Source organism: Hypomesus nipponensis, chromosome 19 (assembly GCF_054491055.1).
Source record: "Hypomesus nipponensis isolate SF chromosome 19, ASM5449105v1, whole genome shotgun sequence".
Classification (NCBI taxonomy): Eukaryota; Metazoa; Chordata; class Actinopteri; order Osmeriformes; family Osmeridae; genus Hypomesus; species Hypomesus nipponensis.
Window position 1 is genome coordinate 10,654,474 of NC_140379.1, and position 26,675 is coordinate 10,681,148.

At 44.0% G+C, this 26,675-nt stretch overlaps 1 protein-coding gene across 2 annotated transcripts in view; it reads right to left on the reverse strand.

Moving 5' to 3' along the window:
• The window catches only part of neo1a (neogenin 1a), a 113,106-nt gene that overhangs the window by 31,183 nt on the left and 55,248 nt on the right, over nt 1–26,675 (reverse strand). For both annotated transcript variants that reach the window (XM_084682269.1, XM_084682271.1), the window contains exons 3-7: nt 18,848–19,123; nt 17,445–17,595; nt 7,522–7,658; nt 1,613–1,767; nt 1,275–1,395 (exon numbers count right to left, since the gene is read on the reverse strand). In XM_084682269.1, the coding sequence (XP_084538395.1) occupies nt 1,275–1,395; nt 1,613–1,767; nt 7,522–7,658; nt 17,445–17,595; nt 18,848–19,123 (840 nt within the window). The remainder of the gene's footprint in view (nt 1–1,274; nt 1,396–1,612; nt 1,768–7,521; nt 7,659–17,444; nt 17,596–18,847; nt 19,124–26,675) is intronic.

Here is a 26,675-nt window from a genome sequence, read left to right on the forward strand (position 1 = left end):
GGAAAAAATAACACCATCTGTGATCAAACTCATCCTAACTCACTGTCAAAGAAAATTGAGAATTCCCTTTCAAATGTCAAGTGTCAATGCGTAAATAAATTGTGTATGTGTGCATATGTTACTTATGCACAATTGCATCAGTTTTTGACATTAACTCCTCAGACACAATTAAATACACTCAGGATTACGTAAAAAGAAAAGTCGTCAAACGACAGATGTACTAAAAATAAAAAAAGGTCCCCTTTGATACCGTGAGATGAAAGACTGTTCTCTCCAATGTCCTGCTTTGGGCAGGAAAGGATGCAAGAACAGCTGTGTCACTGATTCATTTATCCTCATTTCCACCCCCCACCCCCTTTCCCACAAAGAAAAAAACATGTTATTTGGGTCACTAAACACCTGCGGTTTAACCGTCCCTTATCAATAGCTTCTCAGAGACGGACATAGTGTTCCTTTTGACAGATACACATCGTCATCACTCCTCATCACCATATGCACGATTTGCTGATTAAATCTGGCCAGTAGCCTACATCAAGTACATAATAAATAAATCCATCTAAATATATATATATATATATATATATATATATATATATATATATATATATATATAATTATTAAGTCTTCATATAGATTGATGGTATTTTGGGTACAGTGTATAGAGCATAACTTCTCGAGTGTACAATATAACCACAATATATAACAAGAATATTAAACTTTAATAATGTTTACTTTTATATGAGTCTATTTTTGGTTGCTAAATGTATTTTAGCGTCTTGCTTTCTGTCTCTGGCTCTCTCTCTTGCTCTTTCTCTCTGTCTGCGAGTTGTTTCATGATTCTTTCAGGCTCTTTGATTGTCACTATACATGATAGCTTTGTTGTGCTGTTGTCTGAGCCACTTGGTGTTCTGCTCCTGTCTCCCAGTGTGAAGACGCACTATGTAAATAGTGTTCACTACACAAGTTGTTCCAATGTTGGTTCCTATTAGCATGACTAGAGTTCAAATCCAGGACACCGGCGCTCTCAAACTGTCAGCTTACTGTACTGAACTACAGCCTCAGCACCATCAGGGGTCAACGTTGTCTTTGGGTAGGGGATTATACTGTCACATAAAGTATCCCTACTTTGATCTTTGGAGCTGTGGAATTGACTGTGCATTCGGGCAATCAAACCAAACTTCTATTTAAACAGGCAAAATGCTATTCGTTTATATTTATATAGTTTATATCAAAACAAAACCCTCCAAAGCCCTCAGCTCCTCCTCCAAACATACCGTGTTCTAGGATGATCAGCTGGGCGCTGGACTGCACGTTCCCCGCTTCGTTTTCCGCCAGGCACTGATAGAAGCCCTCATCTGACTTGACCAGCCCCAGCACCTGCAGGTGCTGCTCCTCCTGCAGTCACACAGGGAGGGACAAGGACGGAGGCAACGTTGGTGAATATTGTCTTTAACTGAGTTGATCGGCAGAAGCTAAATCCGTCAAGTGTCTTGCTCAACACCTTGTTTTGAATCTGTCCATTTGCAGTAAGTCTCTTATTGATGAGTCAGAACACCATCTATAGCATGTTACACCTTACTTCAAGTGTCTCTCAAAAAGTGTAAAAACGTACAATGATTTTGAAATAGTCGCTGGGTATGACGGCATCTCCGTTCTTCACCCACTTCACAGTGGTCGCTGGCGAGCCTGTGACCTCACACTCAAAGATGATGTCCATGGACTCGCGGGCGTAGATGTTGGCCGGCCGCTTCAGGAACTGGGGGGGGACTGTGGGGACAGAAGGGACAAGCGTTCATGGATGCACCTGGAACAAGGGGAGACTGGCAATGTGGAGTGTGTAGTTTGCTGTGTAGTGTAAAACCAATAATGGGAGATGTTCTCGAACCCAAACAACATCCTTTGACATATGATTCATTTAACTGAGAAATAACTGAATCTTTGCATACTGTGCAGTTAAACCATTTTCTCATTAGAAAGTTATACTTGGCTGTTCTGTTAGAGAGAACTATTCTGAATGCTTCAAGAACAACAACTAAGTGATTGAAATGATCAGTGAGGAAAGGAAGACTACTGAACAGTAAAAGCCCACAATCTGGTTGAGAGGAACCAAGCATGCTGACTCGTGAACTCTTATCCAGCAATTCTGAAATCAAAGCTGGCATGTGAAACCACAATCATGCCATCTCTTGCTGAAGAACAAATCAGCCATATACGTCCTGCTTGTTTCAATCCCAAGAACAGCAGATGAATCGCATTACAGAATAACTTATTGGTCATTTTCAAAAAACGTTTTCTGTTCAGTGAACCTTTCTGTAGACGGCGAATGGTCGGAAAAATATCACCGACCCAATCGAGCAGAAAATGACAAATGACAAAAAGTATCTAGAGAAATATGAACTCAAAAGAAAACAACTGTACTTCTCCTGAAACAGTCTTTGTTTCTCATTTCCTAACGCGCCAGTTCCCCACAGGTGAATATAACAAGCATGTAAGTACAGTCTTGGTTAAACATCCGAGGACAGACTCTGCCCTCTGCTCAGTAATGAAGCTGGATGGATATTTGATCTAGGGACCAGATAAAGAACATCATCAATCTCTCCAATAACAAGGTCAAACAGAGCACAGGGCCCTGGCCTGCTCCTCTGACTGTAATTGAAGAACTGTGTGTGTCTGTGTGTGTGTCTGTGTGTCTGTGTGTGTGTACACGCACACGTTTGCAATAAACTGGGTGTTGGGGGGAGGGAGGGGGGGAGTATGTGTGTGTGTGTGTGTACATGTGCCTCTAATGGTATAAGAGTTTGTCTCTCCATGTGTGTCTGCTTGTTCTGATAAAGACAGGATCCAGATGACTGAATGAACCCACTGCTGTCTGCAAGTCAAGCGCGTCTATCGGCCTTCGTGGCTCTCCGGCAACCAACTATGAGCTTCCTGTTAATGGGCGGGGCTGGATGCTGACACTGAATATGCCCAGTGCATATAAGGTTTGTTTACTGCCTCTTCTATGGGCAAGACTGGTGTCACTCCTAGTGCCCCAGCAATCTGAGGCCTTTTTTGTAACATGATAACGTGGTCATTTAGCTGATGGGCTTGTCCAAAGTGAATTACAGCTTCCGATCTCTTTTCTCTGTTCTGCTGTGGCTGGTGACTCCTGGGACGGTGGCTGTGTGCGGTAAATGAGGATGTTAATAGTGTTGGAAAGTATGTCTGTCAACTCCCTCTGTGTGCTCCCCTTGCCAGCTCTCTGTATGCATGTCACTGTCTCTGCCAACTAGGACAAGCGCCGGCACTGTGTGCAGTGTACACTGTGTGATATCCCAGGCAGTTTATAGTAAGTGTACATGTGTGAGTAAGTTTGAAAGAAATGTGAAGGATTTTGTTCTTATATCTGTGTGTGTGTGTGTGTAAGAGAGAGAGACAGAGAAACAGAGACAGAGTGAGACATGGCCACAGAGAGAAAGGTACAGTAAGGGAAACAAAGAAACAGGAGATCCAGACAGGCAGTGTGTTTTTGAGGGAACGTCCAGCATGGTCTACTCCTAAGGAGTGGGTTATGTGGTGTGTTCCAATTGTGCTTCTTTGTTTGTGTGGCTGGTGTGGGAGTGGGAGTGTGTGTCTGACAGGATGGTGCTGAGCATCTGATTATGCTTCTGTGCTGTATGTTTATGAATGTGAGCCTGTGTGTGTGTGTGCGTGTGTGTGTGTGTGTGTGTGTGTGTGTGTGTGTGTGTGAGAGAGAGAGAGACAGAGAGACAGGGCCCCCCTGGTGAGGATTTCTGGGGTTTCTGGTGACAGACCCCATGGGTGACTGGGGCCCTGCGGTGCTCGTTATCTTTGTGCAGAGACTTAACTTCACCATCCCCCCTCACACACACGCACACACACACACACACTTTCTACCCCACTCCATCCATCCCTCCCTCAATCCATTCCTGTCCATTCTCTCTCCCTCAATACTCGCAGTCCCTGAGCTGACATGCACCATTTCCCCTAAATGGAGTTCAGACATTTGGAACCTATTTGACTGAGCAATGAGCACAAACATGGCTAAATATACCAGTAAAGCTTACGGGGGACTGGGAACTGTCAGAGGAGTCTGGTGTGGGTGTGGGTGTATGCATGTGTCTACGTACACGGATTCATGATGTTTAGTTAAAGTTTGTAGAGGAGGACTGGTATTCACATAGAAGAAATAATCCTTTCTGTTAGAAGGGTGTCCAGTCTGCGCATAGAGAGGGAGTTACACACATTCTGCGTGGAGGGTAGACACACACACAGTATGTAGTTAAACCTCAGCCCGAGTTCTCAGGCTTCCACTAGATGTGGAGAGCTCAACAACAAATGCAGCAATGGATACAAAATCTTGTAGTGTTGCACATTGGAACTTCAAAAGCATTTGAGATTGAAATTTGTCAATAGTCTGTAAATGTTTCCAAACATGTACTGTTCAGGCACACTTTTTAAACGCATGACATGAATATGAGTTAATGAACACTGATATACATGAATGCCTCTGTAGAAACCACTGTACTAGGGAGTAGTGGCTATAGTATCAAAGTGAACCGGGACATCATTATAATGCCTGACAAATAACTGTGTGATAACTCCAAAAGGAAAACGTACCATTACACACGGACAATAAAGATGACTACTCCACTCAGCCCTAATTCCATTCTATAACCATCTCTTTCCCTCCTTCAATCCTTTTCAGCCCAGGTCCATAATCATTAATAACACACTTATAAACTGTCAGAAAGTCGCAGTCCCGCGGCGAACACAGAGAGGCACTCACACAACAAACACACTTGTCTCGAGATCCCAGGACAGTAGTCAATGGATGCTACTTCAAAGTAAGAGCCTCTTTTGCTACCAGTCAGAAAGAGAGGGAGAGAAAGAAAGCGAGATAGAGGGAAAGAGAGAGGAGGGGGGGGGGGCAACGAGAGAGAGAGGGGAGAGACTGCCTCAATCCTCACATGGGGTTCAAATGATATATTCAGCTTGTAGATTAGTAAAATAAGCTTTTTTCCAGCCTCCAACTCCACTGTATGGTATTTAGGAGGAACAAGTCAAGGTCAAGCATCTCAAGACAACTCAATGGCTTCCCTAGAGGATATTCTTTTGACTGTTTTTGTAGTTGGGGCTGGCTGTGCACATGTGATGAAGCGGAAGCGACGTAGGTTAGGAAAGCAATAAAACTTGGAAATATGAACTAGGTTAATGCAATTTGTTAAAGATTCCTCATAACTTATTTGAAAAACCTCCTAGCTCAAGAAAAGAAGCTCTTAATATAGGCAACATAATATTGCAAAAATGAATAGAACAAATGCGCCATCAAATGTTGACCCATATTTTCTCTGAATTACAGAGAACTGTATAAAAAAATACTAGCAATATCAACAATATAATACAGAAAATTAACAGTCTCTAGGCCTACAGCTGCCATTATTCTAGACTTGATAAAGTAGAGAGAAAGCCCAAACACAAAAATAAACAAAGTTCCTTTTCATTGCTTTGACCAGAGTAATTTGTCATCGAGCTAGCTTTATGAGGTTAACAATAACTGGCCTAGCACCCCGGACGGCCTGTGTTCCCCCCCCCCGGGCTAGCGAAGCCAGGCTTGGGCCAATTACTGCTCCTGCTCCTCTCACGATAACAGCTTTTCTTCTTAATCTCCAACCCGCCAAACAAACGCTCCAGAATATGGGAGCAGTTATGAAAAGATGCTTGTTTGAGAATGTTCTCCCTCGACGTTGAGCCAATAGCAGCATGATGTCCAGTTTGAACTTTGATATCAGGGCATTGTCAGTCTTGGGACACTTCTGACTACCTTTTGTTGTTTCCGGAATGGCGTTCCTCTCCCAGAGGACTGGATAATACCCATTACAAAAGCTCACTTTCTGATCTACTACATGCTACTGACTGACCACCACTGTAATGCCATGGTAAGTGATAAGCATTAAGCACACTGCTACATCATCTTCCACCCTCTAGGGGGCACTCTGTTGTTCAGAGAGAATAAAGACGTCACTGCAAGGGCAATTAACTACTAAACAGTTGGGACCCTTCAAACATGTTTATGCTGTAGGGTTTGAAAACAAAGCAAAGGACTCCACCAAGCTTTTAGTACGTTGGGGTTTCATTATAACATGGACAAAAACTGTGACAAATTATCGTACATTCCAAAGATTCGCTAATTCAATAAACTTGACTTATAAACAATATACGGTAATTCTATATTACTTTCCTGAAAACATAAACAATGTCCTGCCAATCCCTTTCATTTAACCACTTAGCCCAGAGCGGTTCAAGAACAAAACAAAATCTAATCCAAGGCATGACATGCCAAGGGCCAAAACTAACATGGCTGGATAACAATGTGCAAAAACGTCAACTCTAACATGAGACAGCATTAAATGAGGGAGACAGGGGTGGGAGAGTGACAGAGACATGGGTGAGATAGTGAGTGACACTAATCACACTGATGTATGCTCCAGGCACACAGACACACACACACACAGACACACAGACACACACACACACACACACACCTGCACTCCAAAGCCAGATGTGAGAAAGTGTGAAGAAAAAAAAGGAGGGATGGAGAGAGAAGAGAGAAATTGATAGAGCAGACCGCTCCAAAGATCTGATACACACTTCTCCTTCCCTAGGAGAGAGGCCTGACTATTGATCTCGGGGAATGGAGAATGGAAAGGGAGAGTGAGAGAGAGGGGGAGAGAGAGCTAGCTTGTGTGGGTGTGGATATGTGGCAGGAACAGAAAACAGTCATGTTGGTAAGCCCTGTATTCACCCAGGGTCCAGGTTACCTCAGGGTGGGAAACTTCAGACGCTTATATTATAATAATCACATTCTTTGTATGTACTTTGTAACATACTGTGACATTTGAGCAATATTAAAGGCTATCAGGTTTCTTGAGTTTCAAGTTTCTAAATGACTACACTGTTTTCACAAAACCTAACTATATGTTAATATGTAACTGGATCGTCAGTTTTATTGGGAATGGAAATGAGAGCAAGCTGTAGAGCAAAGGAGAGCATTTTTGTGAGAACACATACTGCCTTGGTTGAATCAATATGTTCAGTGTGTGTGTGTGTCTGTGTGTGTGTGTGTGTGTGTGTGTGTGCAGATGTGAGTGAGAGTTCACAGACAATAGTGTGAGGATCTGTGTGTATGAACATGTGTAAGATCCAGCTGCAGGGCTCTTACGAATCCTACTGTCAAAGTGGTCTGTCCCTCTCTAAGGAAATACTGGAGAGTGAGAGAGGAAAAGCTGATGGAGTGACAGAAAGACAGAAGCAACAAAGATTTACAGGAAACCTCCATCATTTTATGTGTGTGTGTATGTGTGTGTGTATGTATGTATCGATCAATTTATTATCAATTAATCAATCGTTCTATCCATCCGTAACACATGCTAATGTGAGATTGTGGATAACCTTGGTCTTGAGAGACCCAGTTAGCTGGCCTGTGTGAGCGTGTTAACCCCAGCCTGTCCCGGGTCCTACCCTGCACAGTGAGCTCCGCCTGGGCCTCCAGGGTGTCGTTGGTGTTGTCGGCCATGCAGGTGTAGACTCCAGCATCCTCCTGCGTCAAGTTGAGGATCTGCAGGCTGCCTCCACCCACCACCTCCAAACGCCCCTCACTGGTTGGTGGAGAAGAGAGTGAAAAGCGAAGAAGATGTTAATTTAAAAAGTCCATATGACATACTGTTTGTGACCTACAAGACGCTTCATTTGTTGAATTTTTTTTTGACAAAGTTAACTTTAACGGACAGAACCAGATTGGCCGACGCGTACACACTCGCTCAATCTGGATGGACGACCTGGTTTGAGTGGCCTAACATCTACACCTACCTGAAAGAGACACTGAGGGCATATAGATCATAAGAGGCCTATTAACTGTATGCTGAATGGTCACTTACAAGACTTAAAATAAAAAGATTTAACATGAGTTTAGTGTTGTATGATTCGATGTTCTGCCTAGCCAGCACCAAGGCCAGAAGATGACCATGTACCATGTTTGGGTCATTGTAAACAGAACAAGCAACTACATCTTGACAGGTTAGGGTTAGGGCGATAACATTTGAAATTGGAGTCGGTACTCCAAGATGACATTTTAATGTCCTTATGGAGCCGACTCCGTGCTGGTTTGTATTGGCCGCCTTTCCCTGTTTTTCCTCCAGCTAACGCTGTGACGTATTTGTGATGTTGACTCTAAAAGGGTCAAAAGGTAAAGAGAAGGTCAAAGACACGTTCAGGGAAAGGAAGGGGAGGGGCCAAAAGGAAGAGGGGCTGTTGTGGAAGAAGAGACAGAGACAGCCTCAAGAGGGGGAGAGAGAACTGAACTGAAGGAGATGGAGAGAAAGCCTGAAAACTGGGCTCAGGATGAGAAGACAGCAACAGGCACACTGCACAAGCATCTGGATTGAAACCCCTTACATGTCAAATATTCCATTCATGCCCTCTTCCTTTCCCTCCCATCTTTGTCATGCGCTTTTTCAACATATTGCCTGTACATTTCTACACGTATGCCCTGCCTGTTCATGAAGCCAAAGTTAATGTTGCCATACATGGCCGATATTGGGTTCAGGAATGGGGACACAAATACCTTGATATGAGATTCTGACCTTTAACTAATACTTCTAAAAAGAGCTGAAACAATCTTACACACAATGGTTAAAGGAATAGACCCACATTGCTGCGGTCTCCTGGTCGTGTAGATTTACTCAACAACATCTGGAAGATCAGGAGATACCTGTCTGAGCATTCCACCCAGCTGCTAGTCCAAGCACTTGTCCTCTCAAAGTTGGACTACTGCAACTCGCTGCTCTCCCAGCATGCGCAACCCGCCCTCTCCAGAGGATTCAGAACGCGGCAGCCCGTCTGGTCTTCAATCTACCCAGATGCTCCCATGTTACCCCGCTCCTCATCTCCCTCCACTGGCTTCCCATCACGGCCCGTATCAGATTCAAGACTCTGGTACTGACCTTCCGAGCGGTGAACGGGACTGCACCCGACTACATCAAGTCTCTCCTCCAACCTTACACCCCCACCCGCCACCTACGGTCTTCTTCTGACAACCGTCTGGTGGTCCCACCGCTCAAGAGCGCCCAGTGCCAGCACAAGCTCTTCTCCTGTCTGGCCCCCCAATGGTGGAATCAACTCCCCACCTCCATCAGGGCCACTGACTGTCTCCCCCCCTTCAAGAAAAGGCTCAAGACGCACTTGTTCCGGGAGTACAACGGCACTTAGGAATGATTGTCTGGACCTGATGTTAGTTTCCTCCATGATCACAATGACTCTTGCTTACAGACTTGTTGCTCTTGTTGGGTATGTTGTAACTGTAAATTATTGTATTCGCTGTGAAATATACTATTGTTGCTTGCTTTTTCCACAGGTACACTCTTGCAATTTTGAGGTTCTTGCTGTTTAATTGTAACTTGTCTAACTACATGCTCTTATTGTTCTTCTCTTTGGGACTTATTTGGTTTCAAAATGTATGCTTCATGTTTGGCTACCCACAATGTTTGGGGCTATCTCGTTGTTATAATTAGTGACCTATATGCACTTTTGTAAAACTCTCTCTTGGAAGTTGCTTTGGATAAAAGCGTCTGCTAAATGCATAAATGTAAATGTAAGATAAAACGAAAACAGTCAATGTTTTGATTTTCAACAGGCAATCTAAAAGTTGTCTGTTGGCCATTCAGACTGGTTAGTCTCTTTACATGCTGCCAACTGGTCAATGTCCTGTACAAAGATGGAACCTAGAGTCCTCCTATACTTAACAAAAAAGGGACAAAAAAACGATCAAAACATTCTAGAACATATTTCCCCACCACCTTGTGAAAACAAATGAGGCTGAACAGGTTTATAAAGAAGGTCTTTGTAATTTCCCAGGTTCCCAAGGCCGCTTAATTAAAGCTACACAAGGGACCACAAATACCGTGCCGCTGTTTGCTTTTCTTTATGAACCGGGGGACTACTTAACCTCACAAGTATTGGGCTTTTCAAGAAGAAAAAAAACAACAGTAGTAATAAAAAATTTCAGCCGCTGTTCATCTAGTACACAAATCAATGAGGCTCCGTTTCAGAGGCCACCTTCCCTGTGGTACGCCTTACCGGCGAGGCTGTCTATTCATAGATGGAGGTATTACACTCCATGTATCAATAATGCCAATATTCTTTCTCGTAATACTAAATGTCGCAGCCACCCCCCACAACCCTCACCCGCAGTGTTGAAACGCATCTCCAGAATTAGATCTTAGATGCTAATTGCAAAAGCTAAAGTGCCTAGGCATTCAAGCGGAAGATAACTGTATGTGAGGTAAATTTGCTTTACTTTATTTCGTTTGAATGGGTGCGAGCAAAGCGATGGAACTCCGCTACATTGTCGTTGAGATGATACCGTCTTTTGTGCTTTCCATAGTTGTTTCACTGTAATATCCTTCTGAGTCCCGGTGGCGTCTGCCTCAGAAAGATACGCCGTAGTCCTCGCGTTAGCGCCGACACTTCACCGAGAGAGGCAGGTGAGCGAGGCGCTAATTAAAAATGCATTACACAGTCTTCACCTACAAAGAGCTTTTTAATTAACTCGGAATTTACACTGTCACTTCTCATCCGTTCGCGACGGTGTGAGAAAGCTAAAGTGAGTGCGGTGGACTCCTGAAACGCTATCACAAGCCTGGAGTTCAGGCCTCCAGATGAGGTGTCTGGTGAATGGTGCTAATTGGGACGTTGTGCTTTCTTTAACGGGCGCGGTTAGAGGTTCTGTGTTGAACATTTCAACCGGAATTATTTGGTATGAGAATGCTGTACAAGTGTGAACCATGACTAAATTGACTTACATTAGCAGGCTGTCGACCGAATGAGATTGTTACAACCTAATACCAAATCAAACTGGTCCAGGGGCCACTGACAGAGTATGGAGCACTGTTCAAGATGTTCATGTCACACTTTACAGAGTGGCTCTGTGTAAAGTGGCATGGTGAGGTCTCTCATGCATTGCACCCACACAGACAAAAGATACACTTTCTTCCCACACATATGGATATGCAGCATTTTTTATCTGTGTTTGATGGATGCTGTCTGTGTCAAGGAAAGCGATTTGCTATAAGCCGGAGTGGGGGGGGGGGGGAGGGGAATCCTACGGTCACAACAGACATTCCTTATTAATGGGCAGAGAGAGTGGTGCACTTTCATGGGTCACTATTGCTCACCCTCCCCTTCCTTCCGATTCATTCTTTCTCTCACAATGTTCTCCATACCCCCCCCCCCCCCCCCCCCGACACACACACACTACCTTTACCTCCACTCCTCTCAGCCTCTCTGCTTCCCTCTTTCTGACCCTGTCTCCCACCTTATATCTTTCACCCAGACTTTCTCACTGTCTCTCTCCCTGTCTGACCAATTCCATTGATCCCACCCTCTAGCTTTCTCTCCCTCTCACACTTTATTACTCTCTCCCATTCCAAGTCCTTAGCTCTCTCTCTCTTTCTCTCTCTTTTTCTAAACTTCCCATTGCTCACTACTTCTCCCTATTCATTCCAACTCAATTGCTTTCTCCCCTCTTTCTTTCCTCTCCTGACAGTTTACCCCTCAGCCAGCCAGACAGCCTTCCTGTGTAGTGGTGAATGGTAGCTTCTGTGAGGCCCAGGTGTTCTGCTCAAGAGTGAAAAACTTCCCTCTCCTTGTCTGGGGTACAATTGAGCCAGTGCCCTGAATTCGGAAACTTTTCAGGAGGGAGAAATGAGATAGAAGTAAACCTTATTTTCATTTCAGAGCCTTGCAGCTCATGAACGGACCGTTTTCATTGTAATTTCTAGTGGGGAACTTGTGCGAGTACACATTAATAATAATAAAAAATCAGGTGCCATCCAAATTGGAATTGCTGCAACATGACAACAAATATGTTGTGTAAGGAGTTTTCATGTCTGGAGAGAAGCTTTGTGGGAGAGATACAATAGTAAGTCAAATAAGAATCGATACAAGAGGCAAAGAAACAAAAACAAGGATGCCTTGGCAAGCCATGTCAAACGAGTCAGCCGTGAAAAAAGCTTTTTTTTTTCTTTGGCTTGTAATGGTTATCCACAGGGGCACAGAGATGGTAATGACTTGCACATACCTGAGTTTATTCACCCCAGCCACAGCCTGCTAAGGTAACCCGATTGTCTGATTAGCTTTTTATTAAAGAAAAACGTACAGACTGCAGCATGCGTACTGTAATATCCACATATGAGTGGTTTTGAGAATGCTGGGAACAATATGTGTTTGTGTGGGTGTCTTTGTTTTTGTGTGTGTGTGTGTGTGTGTGTGTGTCTAGACAGGGGTCCAGGTGTATCTCAAACGGCTAAAGAAATACACCTTTCTCTGCTTTTATTTTTGCATTCATCTCAACCACCAAGGATAGATGAAAGTAAAACTGGGATTGGTCAATTACAAAGTCATAGGCTTGTGGCAACTCAGGGGGTGTGCAAGTGTACCGAAGCATAACGATGGAAGACAAGGACGGTTTGCCTGTTGACACACACCCAGGCACGGTATCTGTAAAGGGTCGACAAGGGCAAGACGAGGAAAGCAGATGCCGTGGGGAGGTGTTAGACAGAGAAAGAGAGCCCAGCGTGTTTTGTGGCAATCCTGAGCGACAGACTTCTAGGAGTTTCTCTGCTTCGGTGGCAGAAAACAACTATGCCTGTCTGTTCCCTCAGCTCAGACATAATGGAGAAAGTCACTCTGGAGCTAGGGCCTCTGTCACCATCCATCATGCCAACAGCGGCGCAAGAAACTGGGGCTTTGGTGGAGAGTTTCATACTGATGCATTACATGACACGGAGGAAAGAGGCATAGACAAGAGAAGAAGTAGACTCGCTAAAAAGGGTCTGACTAGAGTTGTGGGGTTGGTTATATTTGAGTAATAATTGTGTTGCAAGTAGGTTCAGCCAAGTTTGAAACCACCCAATGTATCTATTGTTTAAACAATGCACTTCCCACGCATTTCCAATTATGTTACCAATGGTCCCATGTACAACCATAATTCATAATTGTACAGTATCCATCCATTTTCTTCTACTTTAGTATCTTTGATTTCCACAAACTCCTCAAGCCCTTAACTCTTGAACAGGCCGTCTTGTGTTTGTGTAGGCAGGAACATTACATCTACCACCATGCTTTCCATATTGTTAGACAAAACAAAAATGTGTATTTCTGTTCTGTGTGTGTGTGTGTGTGTGTGTGTGTGTGTGTGCAAGTCTGTGTGTGTGTGGGTGGGGCACAAAAGCTAAATGTATGAGCTTAGCTAAAGGTGGACACGCCATTAATCTTGTTAATACTGACCATGGAAAAAAAGTGAGAAGAAATCCTAGCCCCTTAATACTGATGGGTGGTGTCTCCAAAAGATTACTGTCTTAGACTCTGCAGAAAACATCCAGACAAGATATGTGTATTGTTCCTGCATGTGTTCATGCCACATAGGGAGTAGAAGGAACAAATGGAAAACAGTGGGCCTTCAAACCACAATGGAAATAGACAACAAGAAAAACGACACAATGTGTAAGCGACCCGTTTAAACATTAGGTCTATTTATGCAGTAATCAGTGTTTGGTGATGCTGCAGTTAGGTAGTAATTTAGGTCAGGGAGTAATCCACAAGGGTTAGTGATATCAGCAATTGTTCCCAATTACATAAGTGGGTAGCTGGGACTGCAAAGGACAGAGTTTCTGTATAGCCAGCAATAGCCTACTGAACAACTACTGAAGCTTACTGAATACCTAAAGACAGGGGGAGCAAACAAACAGCACAAGGGGACAGCCTTGTCTTCACGGGGCTACTAGTACAAGGCCTCCTGACCAGGCTTGTTGCCCCTTAAAGATGTCATGTCATGGTTTCCCAGAGCGCTTGGCGATTGGTCATTTGCTTAAGCGTGATGGACGGTGATGCCCATAAAATGGGCATTTCAATGGGGGTTATGGCGCCAGGACAGAAATGCAGGGAATACACCGAGGATATAAGGCTCTAATGGTGCGATAGGAGTCGGAGGAGGGTATGCTACAGGGGTCATTGCTACTGAGACATAGCTCTTGCCAGCTCCCTGCCAACCAGATGTAAGGACTTTCCAAGGCCAATGGGAGAGGGAGGGGTGGGCAAAAGAGGGAAAATAGAAAGAGGGGGAGAGGAGGAAAAAAAGAGATACAAGCAAAGCCAGTGAGCCAAGAAGGGAGAGTCTTACCCCATTATAGTCCCACTGCAAACACATTTCCCCCACCGCACCCTATTCATACATAAGCAAATATAATAAAAGCAATCATATTCAAATGAGGGAGTGAGACAAAGAGAAGAGACAGCTTTGAGCCTTCAGAGTCTTGATTTACATGCAATGTCAATTTTTCCGTCGCCTCTAGCTATACATAATTCATCGGCTTTATTGACTACCGGAGAATTCTATTAGGTGATAGAGTGATACTCGCAGAAGAACAAAAGCCAGTGCTTGCTTTCATAATGACCACAGTTATAAGTGGAGAACCAAATTGCAGAGGGTTGAAATCAAAAAGACTATGCACGCGAGACGGTTGCAACCATCAACGCGGGATTCATATTCAATGTGTGTCTTGCTACAGTTATTGCCATTGCTGTGGAATAAATGAACGGTTTTATGTATTTACTTTGGCTATTTGTTTCTTCTAAAGACTGTGGAAATGTTACTTGCAATGTGACGCCGGCCATTTTCTCCACTTTTAAACTTTTAAGAGGTTGTTTCCAGGCCACCAGGGGGCTGTCTAGGGATACCTCCTCAGGAAAGGTGCACAGCACACAGTCCCAAAATAAATGACAAAAAATGTGTACAAAAATGAAATTCTAATAATAATTCCTAAGTAGTATTTGATTGGCTAAACACATGCATAACTGAAGGGTCCCAAACTCTAGCATTTCCAGAATGTAATTTGTAGTGACTTCTTACTTGACAACAACAGTGGGGTATTATTAATTTGGAAATCATTTGGAAGTAGGTAGTAAAAAAGAAAAAACTCATGCCATGGTTTGGACAGGCTTCTGGTCTGACACCATTAAGACAAAGCTGACGACCCTCTGACTTCTCATACCCCTGCAACATCTGCACCCAACCCTTTTATCGGATTTCCTTTCTGTTCCATCCTTTATTCTGTCTACATCTTTCATCCTCTACAACATCAAAGGCAGCATAGGTATAGTATTCTCCATGGAAATGAAGCTGTACTGTATTTGATGTGCAAAACGGACTCCTGGTATAAAGGTTCTGCGAAAGCCAAAGACTAACAACCATTGCTGAAATATTCAACTTTCTCATCCTAGTTTGAGCTTAAAGGCAGGATAGGCAAGTTTTGCGAACCAGGCAATTTTATCTCCAGTTTAAAAGGATTCAAACCAACATTTCCCACCCCCTCCCTTAAAAGCCACTGATCCAAAACACACTTGACTTCTGCCAGAAGGCAGCCAGACAAATAGCCTGTCCAATCATTGCATTCGGTCCAACAGATTTCAGATTGATTTCATTTTACTATCAAACCTTAAGATTTATTGGTTGCTATCAGGATGTTACGTTTTTTTCAGGATAAAAAAAAAAGTACTTCTAAACAACAACCTACCCTGCCTTTAAGTCAACCTCAGATAGAGATGCCATCTCAAAGGAATACATGCTTGAGAATCCAATACTAAGGAATTAATGTGAGCTTGTGGAATACATGAAACAATATAAACAAACTAAATATCAGTATATTTGACTATAGGGTGAAAGTTTGTGTTTCCCAGAAGTGGCAAAATGCATCCTTGAATCTATTTTAGAGTGCCATACTCTGATAGGACTCTTCCTAATAAAATAGGTGTTTTTACGTCAAACAAAGACGCTACGTCGCTGAGAGACAGCAACCTCAGAGTGATTCATTTTAAAAGAGCATGAAGATAAAAATTTGTGTAACAATAGATAAAGATAAAAATGACAGTCAGTGAAATGTTGTCCCAGTCACACTTTGCCTCAACCCTCTGCCCTGTTACATTTCCACAAACGTTCTTTCATGGGCTTACTAATACAGTTTGTCCTTTAAAGGGTCCCCAAATACGCCTGACTATTGTTCCAAAGACCAATTTGATTCTTCTCACAGATTTTACCCTTTTCCCTCCCCTATCCAGGAACGCCGTTCCAATTACAAACTGACAAGTCATCTCCCCTTGAGAGTGAAAGGAGACTTTAAAGGAGAAACAGGGAGAGAGAGAGAAATACAGAGAGAGAAAGAGAGAGACAAACTCCACTGGTACCTCATTTTAATTGTCGGTATTCACGGATGGTTCCCTTGATAATGTATTCGGCCTGTCTGTGTTTCTTTGGGTAAGACAGGAAGACCTCCTTTGCTTTTGCCGCACATTCTAATTGCCAATGTAAGCCCTCCCCACCACCCTCCCCTTTAAATACCCAGAGGACATATGGAATCTAAGCAATGAATAGTCCATATTGTAATCATACATCCAATTTGATAACTATACCGTTAGTAACCTCCTACCGCCCGCAACGGGTTTTGTCTAACAATTACATATCTCCGTGAAGAATACCATATGAAGAGGACTTATTCTGTTGGGACCTACAGACATGAGTGGGTGGGAAGAATTCTATTCAGTCTGACATTCACGACATTCAGTTGGCTACTGCAGCCACAAAGGTGAATTATTTAGTTATTTCGAAGGGGCAATGCAAGAAACCTATACTGCTAAACTTAGACAAATGAGTGTGTGCCTTGGTAGTTTCGTGATGTCCTCTAAACTTACAAAACGCATCACTCGAGGGGACATAAAGGGAGGGGACGCTAAAAGGCCCATACGTGAGGTGGAAAACAACAGTCTACTCTAATTGGTCAGAAGACACTTTTTAGTGGCCAGTCCAGTCAGCTCCACTCCCAGGGATTTGGGGTTGCCAAGGATACGATAATGAGCCAAGAGCAAGGCACAAACACGGGTGCCTTTAAAGAACTTCATTTATGAACTTCTCCCACATTCTGCCCACCCCTGTTGTCGTATCCTGCTGAAGTGACACAGCTGGCAGGACTGTGGCTCGGCTGAGGGGGAGGCGGTAGAGGGGGGAGAGTAGTATTAACACCTCTCAGAACAGGCTCCCCCACTTAAAAGTGCTCAACTCTCCAGGGGCACTGGCACCACATACAAAGGAGTACAAGGCAAACCGTCTCAGAGCGGCTTGGAGTGCGTGAGAACTGGAAGAAGGTTTTCCAGTGAGTGGAAGCATAAGATTTCAACATCCACCACTATACTTTGGTGTGAGTTCAGGGAAGGGTCACCCTGTTGTCTTTTGCCTCCATCTTTGAATAGACTGTTGAGCTCACAATCTTGTACTGGTGCACAAAAAGCTTGTAAGGCGGACAAAAAAAGGAGAGCTAGTGAAGACCCATCGTCCTTACCTTTCTTCAACCAGTTTGTCGCCAAACATCCATCGAACGTAGGGAGCTGGGTAGCCTGTCACCACGCATGGCAGCAGAACACTCTCCCCCACTGATTTGGTCACAGGAAGAGGTTGCACCAGGAACTCCAGCTTTCTTTCCTCTCCGGTTTCTGGGGAGGGTGAGAGAGAGAGGAGGGGGTGACGTTCTGCTTAACATGTTTTATCATTATTGACTTCAAAAGCCTACCCTCTTACCAGAGACTCGTTCTAAGGGCATAGGGCAGGAATATGAAAAATGGTGTGCCACTGCATTGGGTTAACTCTAGGGTTTAAGTTTATTCTCTCTAGTATTTGAACTGTGTTCTCACATACAGGGTATTTGAGGTCACTGCTAAAAAGTAACAGAACAGAGATGACTGCATGACTTTTCTTTTTCAGGAAACCCAGAGGGAATATATTAAAATCTCAGTCTCTTTTCTGTTTAGACTCATATGAAGTCAATTTAAATTGTACATTCAAAGACCCATTCACCAAAATGGCAGAGATCAGTTAGCTGTGTGTGTGTTTATGTCAACATACTTCTCAGAGTTGTTCTACCACACGTAGTGGACACCACACCAGCTGGGTCTGGTTGAAGGCCGATTTATAACCTGGAATATCTTTCCTGTGCAGGCAGACTCCAGCTCTTAACAACACCAGTAAATAAAGTTTGGTGAGGTGGGGGGGGGGAGGTGAAGCTATGACACAATGGAATTCAGCCGCATTGAGCTGCGATTGAGTTACTGTGCTTTTTCTGATGACCCCACAGGAGTTTTTCTTTCCTTGCTCTGTCACTTTCCTTCTCCCTCAAATATTCTCTTTCAAATGTGTTCATATGTTTGTAATTTAACAAAATGCAACAATAGTGTACACTGCATAAGCTTCTCTGGGTTTCAAGAGCAGCATGTTGGATCGAGACCACTTAAAAAAACTAAATAAAACACATTTGGAGAAACAATGATACTGTGCAATTAGACTTTGCAAACTAACTCACTTTGCAGAAGATGAAACAAAAAAGAACTCATAAAAACTTCAATAAAATTACAAATCAATCCTATCTTAGAAAACAAATTGCTTGTCTCCGCCTTCGGCATGCTAAATCAAGGAAGATAGATTATACAGATCTCTTGTTTTATACGTTTATTAAATTCTCTCTTCAGTGGTGTTTCACTCAGAGCATTGATCATGTTAAGCTTTTCAGGCAATGTTTTTGTTTACCTCTTACCAAACCCAAAGAGCAATCTACCTAGAGTCCCCACAATTGCAATTTGCCAAATATGAACTAACTCTGTGACGTCAGCCTCTAACAGACTAATAAACCAGAGAGAAGGTACTAATGATGGCCACTGTGCTATGCCATGCTAAAGCTAGCCTTCCTCTAACCTGGCAGTGTCAGGAGCTGGGCCTCCTCGCTGGTCTTGGCTGGTCCGGCATTCTCCACCACGCAGCGGTACAGTCCAGAATCTGCCTCAGAGGCGTTGCTTATCACCAGGGCCCCACTGGGCAGCTGGACCCGCCGCGTGCCCAGGTCAAGCTGCTCGCGTTCCCGCTCCCAGTGCACGAAGGGAGCCAGGTCTGCGTTGACGTCGCACGCCAGTACCTGGCTGTCGCCTGGGCGCACGCTGGCTGGCGCAGGCTGACTGGCGAAGCGGGGCATACCTGAGAGAGAAGCGGAGGGATGGGGTGTTATGATACGGTCCAATATTATACATTCTCTTCATTGGTGGGGGTCACCTAGGCATACTGTCCTACACACACACACACATACATCCACAATCAAACACAATGTTATAATCTCTTTTAAAGAACGAGTGTTCCTTTTTTGAGGGAGGCTAATTTGCTACAGAGTGAAGACACACACAACACTAATTAAAAACCTGAATCCACAGGCTGTTTGTGTTTCTCTCTCCCACTTTCATCTCGGATAATAATTATTTCCCGCATTAGAAGCTATTGATCTGAGACAACTTTGCGAGCAGGCACAGAGGAGCAAAACGGAAGATTCCATTCTGAAAAATAACTAAGTGCAAACACGTAGGCTTGTGAACAAGGATTCTTCTTTTAAAAGGGAGAACCACTTTACACACAATGTATTTATGGACTGTTGAATGGGAATAAATGAATGTTTTGTTGCTGTGATAGGGGACCTCAAAGTGTTTTGCTTGGCCGTTCCTCGGTGAAGTGGCAAGAGCAATGTTGAATGTGTTAGGCTGCTGTGGAACTCTCTGTACACAGGAAATGGTGTTGAAGGCTTGTTGAGTTGTGAGCTGGTCTTTTTTGCGTACAGGCAGGGGTTTTAGACACCCCCGCGGTTTAAGAGACCTGACAACTCTGGAGTAAATCACACTTCCAGATAAGACCCAAGAGACTTGCCTTCCCCCATGTCTGACTGCTCGGTGTGAGGGAAAGCAGAAGACACACACACACACACACTTCCAAAATACACTTCCACACATCCAACCGCTGACAAATCACACACTAACAAAGACGCAGGAGCGTATTGTATACTCAAGCTGCACATCTGTTTGCTGTTTGCGATTCAAAAAGTTTTTTTCCACCCACCTTTCCAGTTATATTTAGTCAGATCTAGCCTCTTGGCTCTGCTTCACAATGCATCATTTATATTACAGTGCCATCTGATAAAGCCACATGTAAACCTACATGACTGGCCTTCAGTATTTCCTTATCTTTTAGCCAGTTGGAATGTGCAGGTCTTAAGTACCTCATTGCGGCCCACCGTAAATCACGGGGGCCAATGCATGGATGAAATTTCAAAGGCACAACCTTGAGAACAATGACCGTAAGATGATCCGCTTCCAGATGTGGGTGGAACATACATGGCTGGACTGGCACATGTGGAGGCCTCAAGCAAAACAGCTGGCCGAGAGGACCCTGGATATGTTGTCAAGTCGCATAGGCAGAAGAACCACATGGGAAGAAAAGAGGTTCTGCTAAGACTGACCCAAAGTTTTGGCTTAGGGAGAGTAGTAGTGTGAATTTTTACAAATGAAGAGAGTGAGCGCGAAAGTTTCTGGGTCTGTCAGCACTTTGGACTGTCTGACCTGAACTAGCATCATTGACCGTCTTTTTTTTTCTCACGTTCTTCAAGCTGGCCTCATCAGATCCCACTGGCCTAAATTGACTTTACTGATACCTGGGAGGTGTGGGTTGGGGTGGTGGAAACATTATAGATGGCCAACACTGAGCTACTAGGCGAACACCATCAACTCCAATTAATCACAATTCACACAGTAATGTACTGGGTGGGCACTTTGTTCCCCCTCTTGCCTAATGGAATGGTCTGGATTGATAGGCTTTTTTTTTCCTTACTGTTGCATTCTCCTAGGAAATGCAATAACTCCACACCGGCCAGACAACTAGTGCAGCAAATTCACTGATCTTTTAACAATCTGCATAGCTTGGCAGCAAGTAATCACCTGATAATCGTAGGAATCATCTGAATGAATCTGCCAATCTCTTTTCAGATTAATGGATCTGGATGTTGGCTGATACTCATGAGTAGGCAGGGGGTATCTCTAACCTTGGACACACACACGCAGAGGGGATCCTACACTTTTTAATTAAAAGCAAGTCCAGAATCAGAAAAAAGGGCTTACTGCAATATACATAAGGCTCTGGGATCCCCTTAGATCCCAAAACATTAATATTTCTAATTGCAGAACTGCTGGCGTCTTGACTCCCTGTTGCTACAAGTACATCCCACAAACATGAGGATTTGATTTCAAAGGCGCTTGGCTGGAGCAGTTTCACAGAGTGTTATATCATTCCTTTGTCCGGAGCATTACTGGCGAAAAATTAGATTCCATAGCAATATTATGCCACAGTGTGGTTGGAGCAATAAAAATATGATAATTTTCAATTTAATAATAATATATCATAAAAAATTCAACAGGTTAAGGTACAGGTCGGACAGATTTGATAAAAACGTCATGCTCTTCTCTCTGCTTAGTTGTAGGTGCGTAGTCAACCACAAAGCAGGATGAAGCACTTTTATTTTTACACAAATCTTAATATCTTTAGTTGACAGTCTGTGAAGACATCAACAAGGACAAAGAGGCAACAAAGGGGCCAGCAATCTATTTTTGAATCCATTCCACATGCATCCATAGGCTGTATATTCTTCAAATGCCCAGCACCATTGGCATTATACCTCCTGCACACACACCATCCTCACTGCATATTGACAGAGCAATTGCATCCAGACCTACCGGACACTTGATCAATGGCAGAACAGCAGACAGCACCCAAGCTGAGCTTGCTGTGGGCATTATTTAATAGAATGCGCCCAAACACAGGCCGATAACTCCCCAGTCCAATGTGAGGAGTTAGTTATGGGAGTGCGAAGCCTGGATCGATGAAGCGTTTCTTTGCGGTAGACTCGAGAGACTATTGAATAAGCATCCTCATTGCAGAGATGATGAGAACGTATAATACCCTGTGTGTGTCTGTGGGTGTGATTGTCACATGTATCATTACATTTACTTGATATCAAAATAAAGAATGCTCCCTTCTTTCTACAGTGTGTAGCTCATTTCATCTCAAGTTTCCCTTAAGGTGCGGCTGGCTATAATGAACTTGATCCAAGGTTTTAGCAAATGTTACAGATTGGGACCTTTACAATGAGTACAGGAACACTGAATCAGACTCTAAATGGTGATATTACAGTTCTGAGGAGGATCTCAGTCAGGCAGTTCTTTAAACACTGGGGACCATTCACAAAGGTGGAAAGGAGGGAGTGTCTGAGTGCGTTTGTCACTTCTGTTGGATGTGAGTAAGTACCTCTGTGAGATTGTGTGTTTGCTTGTGTCCATAGGCAGCAGGGCTGAAGCTCAGAGACAGCGAACATCAAACAGCTCTGGAAGTTCAAGGCTCGCAGGGAAACAAAGAAATCAGCTTCCTTAGACGCGTAGATAACCACTAGACAAATGCTTCCAGTTCTAATTTGGCAGCTGTCAAACATTTATTCCCTTTGTTATGCAAACCCAAACCCCACCATGTTACCGAATCAAAGGCGAACACGTTGTGTAGTCCCAACAGTTTTCCCACTGCATAAATTAGAGGACTTTTAAGGACTGACGTGTGATAGACTGCTATCACTGTGAATGTTTGTGCGTGTAAATATTGTAGGTAGGTATGTTTGTATATGTGCACACAAGGCCTGGACGAAAAGGACCCAGTTCACAGTGAAGTTCATGTTGGTAGAGGCTTCTTGAGAGGCTGTGCATATTGCATGACTCAAACACTGGACAATGAATTCTTTATGGCAAGTTTGTGAAGGTTCTTGCCTGGCCATTACGAACACAAGCTGTCTTGAAAGCAAAGTCTGTTTGACTACATCAATGTATTTGTCCAGTGATCTTCGGGGGCCAAAGGCAAAACACCAGATTTCCTTAAACCAATCCAATTTCGCACTCGGGAGGGAAATCAACAAAGAGGGGAAAGGGAAGGTCAATTTTGGGGAGTATTTCAACGAGGCCGTGGAGTAGTGACGGAAATCTGTTGTATTCATTAGATGGAAAGGCCACCACATCCTGATAGTCTTGGACCAGACCATGTCTTGTCAGCCCTTCATTTCCTTCTCAAGAAGGGAGGGGGGAAGGACCAAATTCCTATTTGAGAATAGAACTTGAGTGACAAAACAGTATATTAATTGTTTACTAAAGCAGAATTGAATAAAATGTTTATTTGGCCACTTTGTCATACTCCACTGTGCCTGTCAAACTCGACAAGCTGATGAAATGAGGAAATGTGTCGTTCGGTGGAGTCGTCACTGCGTATTTGTCTTCTGTGACAGGAGACATCTTTGAGGTACGCTACAACTGCAGCAATATTGTAGACAATAGCTTGCTTACTTGAGTGTTTCTTTATGTCAATGTGGATCATTATGTCAATGGTCCCTTGATAAGGAAAATCTGTTTCAAAGCTGAAAAATACTCAAATAAAAAAATGTTTTTATGCAGGCTTGTAAGAGACCACTCAGAATATATATATATATATATATATATATATATATATTTGACAGAGGGACCTGAGAGGGTTATGAGTTTTGTGAGTTTTGTGCACTAAAAAAAACTGCCAACGGAAACTGACACAATGTCCGATTTTCTGTCACATTGTCTAAAAGAGCAGACATCAATCCACTCTCTCACAAGCACACAGGCAAGCACATGGCCTTTTAGAGGTCATGCACATAATGTTTAGAAGGAGGCTGAAGACAGAACATTGATGGGTGGTGCTTTGCAAGAGTGGATGCCACAGTCAGAGGTACTCATAGTATCTATTGGACTGTAAAAATGCCTCCGGGGGTTGTTGATATGACAGCAAAGGCTGAGCCAGGTCTTGTTGCCAGTGTTAGTCTGAAGCAAATACATTGAAACTGAGACTACAACTCTAGCATTAACAACAGAAATACACACACGCAGACACGCACCCACACACAGGAAGTGTATACATCTCAGTCTCAAAGTAATCACCACACTACCATGCAACATCCTGAACTATTTCAATCACTCAATTTTCATTCAAACAATGTAAAACGCACCATCAATCTCTATTTCAGTTTTCGATCAATTTGACCAGCAAACGCTTGCTTTTATGTGGAAAGGTCTTCTCATTCCAGGGGCTCAGGGCACGCCCCCTTTTTTGTGAGCAGGCGGCTGGGAATCAATGGAGTCTCACAGAGCTGTTAGCTCACCCAGCCTGGGGAGAGATATTTTTAACCTGGCCGCTAAACCGCTTCAGGTGCAGTCCAGATGCTGTGCTGAGGTTGAACTTGTAAACATTCAGGAGGGCTGTGTTAGCGGTGGTCAAGTTCCCCTTGGGCACAGCTGCTGTTTAGAATACGACCGAGGTTGTGTGTGTGTGTGTGTGTGTGTGTGTGTGTGTGTGAGAGTGAGTGAGTGAGTGAGTGAGTGAGTGAGTGAGTGAGTGAGTGAGTGAGTGAGTGAGTGAGTGAGTGAGTGAGTGAGTGAGTGAGTGAGTGAGTGAGTGAGTGAGTGAGTGAGTGAGTGAGTGAGTGAGTGAGTGAGTGAGTGAGTGAGTGAGTGAGTGAGTGAGTGAGTGAGAGAGAGAGAGAGAGAGAGAGAGAGAGAGAGAGAGAGAGAGAGAGAGAGAGAGAGAGAGAGAGAGAGAGAGAGAGAGAGAGAGAGAGAGAGAGAGAGAGAGAGAGAGAGAGAGAGAGAGAGAGAGAGAGAGAGAGAGAGAGAGAGAGAGAGAGAGAGAGAGAGAGAGAGAGAGAGAGAGGATGGAGGTAGGAAGTCATCTCCTGTTTACAAAAAAAACGTTCAATCTTCAGAGAAGTGTTTATGTTCACTGAGCCCAGTATTTATTTTGTATTTTTTACCCGATGCAGCGTAGCAAGTTGAAGAGTATGTTCATCCATTGCACTGGTTGGCTCTTTGCCTCTCTGAGTGGATTTTGCATTTCAGTTAGAGGCTTGAGATGTGGATAGAAAACAAAGAAATGCAGATAAAATGAAGCCAGCCTCATGAAACCTACCTAGCGAAGGTTTGAGGGTTGCATTATTATGACTGCTCAGTTGGCACAGATGTAACCATTCTGGGACGGTGGAGAAAATTGGGAGCACACATGTTGGCCGACTGGGAACCATGCAAGATGCTGCGAGAGGAAGATACTGGGGTGACATGTAAGAATTTCTAACAGAAGTGAGACATTGTTTTTGTAATGTAAATAAACTATAGCTGAATTCATAATTTACTGTTGTGAGACACATTCTGTTCTTCCTTTTCCTTGTGAATGATTAGCCAGATTTTCATTTTCACTATATGCTGGGAGACGGAAGAGATAGATTTCCATTTTGATGCCTCCACAGGCAGCAATTGGGAATCCATGTTTTAGGGCTTGTCCTCCTGGGCTCACACAGGAAGAGGTTCTGAAACAAAATGGCCTCTGAAAAGGTTTCCGACAAGCCCTTTGCTTCTGCTTGTGAACCAAAACTGTGAACACAGCAATAGAGCCATCGCAGAAAGACATGTGCAGTAAGGGATGTCTGTGCCAACCTCTCTAATCTGCACGCAGACAGGTTGATCTGTAGGTGTTTCAGGGTGTCACAATCAACAAAAGCTCAAGACTAAAACTAGATTGTTTCAATAAACTATTGAAATTTGAACACTGAAATGATAGTATGCGGATCTTGATCCTGTTTAACTGTATATTGCGGCTGACATGCCTACGAGTGGACAGTTAATGAGTATGTGTGTCACATGCACTTGTTTTTCCCTTGGTTAGGTGTATTTGACGTCAATAGCTGCAGGTGTGTGTGTGTGGTGGTGGGGTCACATGTTTTCCACCATCCTGGCGGCTCCTGGTTGGACACCAGCTGCGCTAACGCTTCCCCAGGATCAGCCGAGGAAAAGGTCTGTTTCATTAGAGTTAATTGAGTTGTATCTGAAACAATGCTGATTGCATTAACCCCCCCCCACCCCCCCCCCCCTCCCACACACACTTTAATCATGTTAAAGTGTCTTAAATTATCCCTTGGAACTTAGCTCATTCTTGGCCCATTTGCAGCCGACCTTCTGCAGAGGTCGTTGCCATGGGAAGGCCCCGGCTGGGGGGGAATGGTTGCTCCTGTTACAAATGGTGCAGATTTTTGTGCTATAATATCAGCTTTGAATCTCTTCATATATCTGTCTCATTTATGAGGGAAAAATGAGGTGGAAGAGATAAAAGAGGATGGAGAGAGAGTGGAGAAAGGCTCAACTGAGCAGGCTCAACTGAGCAGGCTCAACAGAGCAGGCTCCCCGCAATGTCACAGCGAGGCGAGAGGGAGGAGTTGAGGTGTGTCAGAAGCACCTGTCAATCAAAAGCCTACAAATCCTGGAGCCTACAAATCCCCCCCCCCCCCCTCCATGCACACACACAAGCGCGCCTCACCCCCCTTCTCATCCCCCCGCCCCCCGCCCAGCCGGCTCATCAGGGCATCCAGATAAAGGAGAGAGAAACACACCCTGGCCTGCAGTTGATGGACAGATAGATAAGACCCGGAGGGATAATACTAGCCTTTCAGTTCCCTCTCTCCTTCTTCCGCCTCTCTCAGTCTCCCCTTCCCCCTCCCTCTAGCTCGCTCTTTGTAGTTCCCCTCCCTGCTTTTCTCACCGTCTACCGTCTCACTGATATGTCTTTCTCTCCACATGCATCTCTCTCTCTTTCCTCCATCTGTCTTTTTTTC